The sequence below is a fragment of the Triticum aestivum genome, unplaced genomic scaffold (assembly GCF_018294505.1).
Source record: "Triticum aestivum cultivar Chinese Spring unplaced genomic scaffold, IWGSC CS RefSeq v2.1 scaffold152747, whole genome shotgun sequence".
Classification (NCBI taxonomy): Eukaryota; Viridiplantae; Streptophyta; class Magnoliopsida; order Poales; family Poaceae; genus Triticum; species Triticum aestivum.
Genome location: NW_025249395.1, coordinates 1 through 2,249, shown reverse-complemented (window position 1 = coordinate 2,249; position 2,249 = coordinate 1). Strand labels below are relative to the sequence as shown.

At 50.1% G+C, this 2,249-nt stretch overlaps 1 protein-coding gene across 1 annotated transcript; it reads right to left on the bottom strand.

Annotated features, from left to right (window-relative positions):
- Nucleotides 1–6: 6 nt before the first annotated feature.
- LOC123177305 (cysteine-rich receptor-like protein kinase 10) lies at nucleotides 7–1,789 on the bottom strand (the record flags this gene model as incomplete). Its single annotated transcript, XM_044591127.1, has 4 exons — nucleotides 1,422–1,789; nucleotides 1,062–1,183; nucleotides 700–810; nucleotides 7–65 (listed from the first exon to the last, which is right to left on the bottom strand). Coding segments are annotated over exons 1-4 (660 nt in total), but the record flags the coding sequence as incomplete, so codon positions are not given.
- Between the last annotated feature and the right edge of the window lie 460 nt (nucleotides 1,790–2,249).

Genomic DNA, 2,249 nt, shown 5'->3' with positions numbered 1-2,249 from the left:
CCAAACATGTTCATCTCCTCCTTGCGACTCGTGGGTGTGCCGCTTTTCTCGCAATCTCACCTGACCTGAAAAATTGACAATCGGCATAATCAATCTATGTAATTATGACTTTTTGCCACCGTCGATCCATATCGTACCATGCGCGCCACCTAACGAGTTGCAACCAATAAACCCGCTTAGCTATTAACAGATTGATTTTTTTACATGCCTTGGATTTGAAAATTAGTTGAACAGATTCCTTTTTTTAAGCTCACAGGCGTGTCTTTCCTGGGATTTCACCTGAAACGACGCAAATCATGGAGAACAGCCCCTGCCATGGTAGGTCTTATGCATCAGTTTGTTAATTTTCTACCTAATAGCTACTATAGTAGGAATCCCCTACTAGCTAGTAATCCTATGTGTGCAATCAGCAGATGTGTTATGTGTGCACATCAAAATTCATCTAGTGCTATTAATTTGCAGATTCAGATAACTTTTGTTGGAGGCGTTGGTATGTTGTGGAAAGATTCAACTAGTAATTTTTGTTGGAGGCGCTGGTATGCTGGCACATCTCGTGTATGATTGATTCTAGACAGCTCATCTGAATCAGATTATACACAAGGTGGGAGTAGATCGGGTTTTTCCCCGCATCGGCTACACTGCGATCTAGATATAATATATTTCTCTGATGAGCAGCATTTCAGTAACTAGTTTACTAACCTTTTCTGTGCCTTCTTCTGAGCCGAGGATAGCAAACGATGAAGCAGAATGCGATAAGTGCTACTGGAGCAGCTACAGATATGGCAATTACCCATGGTTTGATTCCTTTTCCTTAAGAATTAAAAATCAAGAATTCTTCTAAGGGAAAATAAATAAACATCAATAAATTATGATAAGAGAAACCATGTCAACCAAATTATAACTTCAATTGTTTGAACACCCAAATTGAAGTGAATTGGTGGTCGATCACTGATCACATACTCTTTCCTGTAGTAGTGGTGGTGGTGGTCGGCACCAGAGCGATGGATGATGGAGTGACCCGCCGCATGGGTTGGCCCTGGTAGAACAGATTCACGTCGAACCTGATGTTGCAGCGCAGCACGAGGATCTGTCCACCCAGGCGCACCGCCGTGGTGGTGTTGACCATGGCGATGATCTGCTGGAGGCACGCCAGGCAGTCCCCAGTGGGCAGATCCGGCGTGCACTGAGCCAGAGAGTAGAGCGTCCGGGTAACAGTGCTAACGGAGTCCATGACCGCGGTGGCGTACCGCCTCTCTGCGGCGGCCGCGTCCTGGGCCGTCCTCGTGAGCAGGTCGTGGACGTCCGGAGTGACGGTGCCAGGGTCGCCGAAGAAGCTGTCATTTTGGAATGACTGGAACAGCGTCTCGTTCTCGGTGATGCTGGGGACGAGGAGGTCGTCGCTGGAGAAGCCGAGGACGCACGTCTGCTGTTGTTGCTGCTGCTGCTCGCCGCCGTCGTAGTAGACGGTGGCGCCCTGCTGGAACGGGCACGCCCGCTGCGCTTCCCGGAACGAGGCGGCGAGGCAGTCCCTGCAGGCCGCGGCGTTCACCGTGTCGCCACGGCAGAGCGCGAGCGCGTACACCACGTCGGAGGCTTGGCCGGCGGTCGCGGTGGCAAACAGTTGCGACGAGGAAGACGCCTTGTTGGGGAGGGTGGCGGCGACGGCGGCAAGGTTGGACTGGTAGGTGCTGTTGGCCGTGTAGTTGCCGCCGCTGCCGCAGAGCTGCCCCGTTGCCGCTGCCGACACAAGGAGGATGCTAAGGCTTAGGAAGAGCAGGACGACCGCCATGCTATGCTTGCTTATTGTGTGCTGAAGCTCGACCGCCTCGCCTTATTGCCTTTGCATGGTCGATCACTTGCAAAAAGGAAAACAAAAGTCTTCTAGGTCCCGGCCGGTCTGTACGTTGCTTTGTGCTGAAATTCTTTCAAGCGTCGTCAATTATTTCTTGAACTGAATAAAATAGCTATTATTCACAAAGTCTTCTAGGTCCCGGCCGTCCGGCTGACACAGGAGTACGTATTATAAGAGTATCATACACTATTAATATTAAAATAACGTATATTTGTTAAAGGCAAATAATTCGATCTGGGGCCGGCCGCCCAAGTTTTCGGCCGCCATCAGATGAGATGACATTGTGTGGCCACCACATAAAATTGTCACCCAACAGAAATACTCCCTATTATTACATGAACATACGGGTCGTTCTCTCTTCCTCGGGAAGAAAAAGGGCGATCTCGCCAGCGTCTCT